Source organism: Alligator sinensis, unplaced genomic scaffold, assembly GCF_000455745.1.
Source record: "Alligator sinensis unplaced genomic scaffold, ASM45574v1 scaffold31_1, whole genome shotgun sequence".
NCBI classification, from domain to species: Eukaryota; Metazoa; Chordata; order Crocodylia; family Alligatoridae; genus Alligator; species Alligator sinensis.
The window spans coordinates 1,386,480-1,389,442 of NW_005841884.1; the positions used below are offsets into that span (position 1 = coordinate 1,386,480).

The window sequence follows — 2,963 nt, forward strand, 5'->3', positions numbered from 1 at the left end:
CCACAGGGCCCCCCTCCCCGCCCCATGGTGACAGCAGGGGGGAAGAGGGAGAAGAGCCCCTCCAGCATCGAACAGGGCCCACCTCTTGGACCTGCAGTAGTGCAGGAGAGGGAGGAAGAGCAGGAAGAGGAGGAGGAAGAGTCCCCCTCTGGGGCCAGGCAGCCTCACAGAGCCCCCCTCCCCACTCCACCCCACTGCAGGGGGTGGGGGAGAAGGGAGAAGAGCCCACCCACCCCCCAGCACTGACCAGGGCCCCCCTCCTGGTGGTGGTGGTGGTTGCGTGCTGCCTAGCCAGCCAGCAGGGGCAGGGTGGTTTCGCACACAGCAGCCTGCCTCACACCACTGCTGCAGTTTGTCTGCAGAGCCAGACCTGTGGACCGGGGGGCGGGCAGGCGGGCGGCTCATGCACAGCGGACACCTCCCTGCAGGCATGATACCACAGGCAAGCAACAGCAGTGGCAGCTGCCACATGCGGGACGCCCCCGAGAAAAACAAAAAAACATTGAAAGATCAGACTTTCTCCTGAGTTCTGTTTTAAGTGAAACTTTATTACCTTGACCACACCCAAGAATTTCAGGGCTTCTTGTGGTTTTGAGAGTAGGCCTGGTATAAGAGGAGAGCAAAAAATGGATAAATTCCATTTTTGTACAGCAAATTCTTGAGTTGATCCAAGATTATTGTAGTCCAAAAACAGTTCAATGGATAATAGATTCTACCTCTGGTACACTAACGCTCCTTTCTGGCATAATTAAAGAGTGAATTTTCCTTTTTATAATGAAAAGGAAAATTAATTCCCTTGCTCAGATTTCTGGTATTCAGAAAGCCAGACCAAGACTTCCTTGTTCAAATAGTCTTTTAGCAGGGGGCTCTAGCTAGATATTATTTCTGAGAAAACATGTTTTAGGAGAGCCTCAAGTATACCAGTTACTGTGACTAAAACTAAGGAGTTCCTTGGTAGTGAACTATAAAACAGGAATCTGGACAGTCCTGTTGGTACAATCTTCTGCAAGATGTCAACTGGATACAAAGCCACAATTTTGTCAACTATTCTAGTACTGGGAAGACAATGGCAAAGGAAGGACAAAATTTACAGGTGGATTGAGTTGGGTGGCAATACCCAAAATATCTGAAGTGGAACGAATCAGATTCAAAAGCTTCGTCCTAAACAAACAGGAGGCTTTAAGCAACAGAGGCAGACTTGTCTGATGGTGAGAATCAGAAACCTGAAATCTTTGATTCTGATGCCATAACTTTCCACAGAGGGCATTTTCAGCACTTTTTCTACCCAAGATGGGATTTGTATATCCAAACCCTGCACTAACACATGGAACCACAAAGGCAACTCATTTGATCTTCATATGGGGCTCTACTTTGAATACTTCTAGCACTGAGAAAGTCTGCTGGGGGAAGAAGTCTCTAGCTTCCCTTCAACTTGAGTTAAGTCCCCTGCTTTACAACACTGCTGCTAAATTGAAAAGAAGAAGTAAGTTTGAAAAGAAATGCCAGCCTGGGAAGACTGCTCACAAATAAACTAGCTTGAAACACAGTGTTTCAAGCATATCTAAGCATGACAGCAAGGGAAGTTGGGACATTCTAAATGTTTCTATCAATAGTATTCACCACTACAGCTACACCAATGGTAGTCCTGTTGGAAACATTAGCACAGACCAGGCTCACAGCCAGAGCCATTATTTGCTCAACTACTCAGAGAAACTGATTTGGGATTCAAGTGTCTCCAGCTACAGTAGCCTTGTCTATAATAATTCTACCAATACTTGCATCAGCTGGATGTTTTTAGACATTTTTTTTATTACTAACAATGCATAATACCATTCTAATATACCAATGGCACTAAGCCTTTGAATCCTAAATCCAGAGTGTTTCCCCAACTGGAAGCATCTTGATTTAAAAAAAAGGTGTTTTTTGTTTATTTTAAACATCTAAAGAATGCTAACAAGTCCTGATCATAGAAGCTTTTTCAGATAAACAGACTACTCATTTCACCAACATATACACAGGAAAAACAAAAAGGTGAAGGATTTCAACAATCTGCCCATAATTAAAATACAACAAATTGCAAGTTAATACAACAGATCCTTAACTTCTGTTTAAAACAAAAACAAAGGAAAAAAGTACCTTTAGCTGAGGTTTCTCATCTTTTGCAGAAGAATCCTCAGATTGCTGATGAACCACAACAAAGTCTTCATTACTTAATGTAGACGCAGACTCAGATGATCTATTAATTTTCTCAAATGAAGATTTAGCTTCCATTTCAGATCTATAAACTCTTCCTGCTGCATCAACCTAAAATCTGCAAAAATACCAACAAATCAGCAAGCAGCCATTTTTAGCCATTAGAAAATGCGTCAAAAAACACTTTCCATTAGAGAGAAAATGTAATAACCACTTCCACAATTTGATTGGTCTGGCTTCCAAAGACATTTGTGTGGCAAGTATAATGATCTGGAGAATCCACATACAACTTATCAATTCTGGTTGATTCTTTAATACCTCCATATGAATGGGTATTTAACTGTGCTGACCAGGTCCTTTCCACTGTATCTAGTCTGAGAGAAACATGCAAAGTCATTAAAACACTTTATTCTAACCAGACAAAAGGTCTGCTAAGGTGGTTAGCTGAAGCCCAGGAGAACAACTTCACCCTTCTCTGGGGAGCTGGAGGTTAGAATGCAAGTTATCAAGTAAAGAAGAAAGAACTGCAGCTTTGGTAAGGTGATGATAACCACAGATACTGGTTTTCTCCAATTAAAAGTCCAAAATACTGATTTAAAAAAATCCAAAATCCACCTTTTTTCATGATTAAAATGCAATGCCACTATATATGTAGGTATCAGTTGAATACAATGTTTTATTGATTTATTTACAATTTTTACCTAATTCAGAAGCCTACCAGTGTCTCAATGAAATACATTTTAAATACCCACTTACACTGTGTAGATGGA

General features: G+C 41.8%; 1 protein-coding gene across 3 annotated transcripts in view; it reads right to left on the bottom strand.

Moving 5' to 3' along the window:
* The window catches only part of RABGAP1L (RAB GTPase activating protein 1 like), a 452,085-nt gene extending 449,776 nt beyond the window's left edge, over positions 1–2,309 (bottom strand). For all 3 annotated transcript variants that reach the window (XM_025196731.1, XM_006017708.3, XM_006017709.3), the window contains exon 1: positions 2,137–2,309. In XM_025196731.1, coding sequence (XP_025052516.1) covers positions 2,137–2,271 — 135 coding nt within the window. In that variant the 5' untranslated portion in view covers positions 2,272–2,309. The remainder of the gene's footprint in view (positions 1–2,136) is intronic.
* Positions 2,310–2,963: the final 654 nt, after the last annotated feature.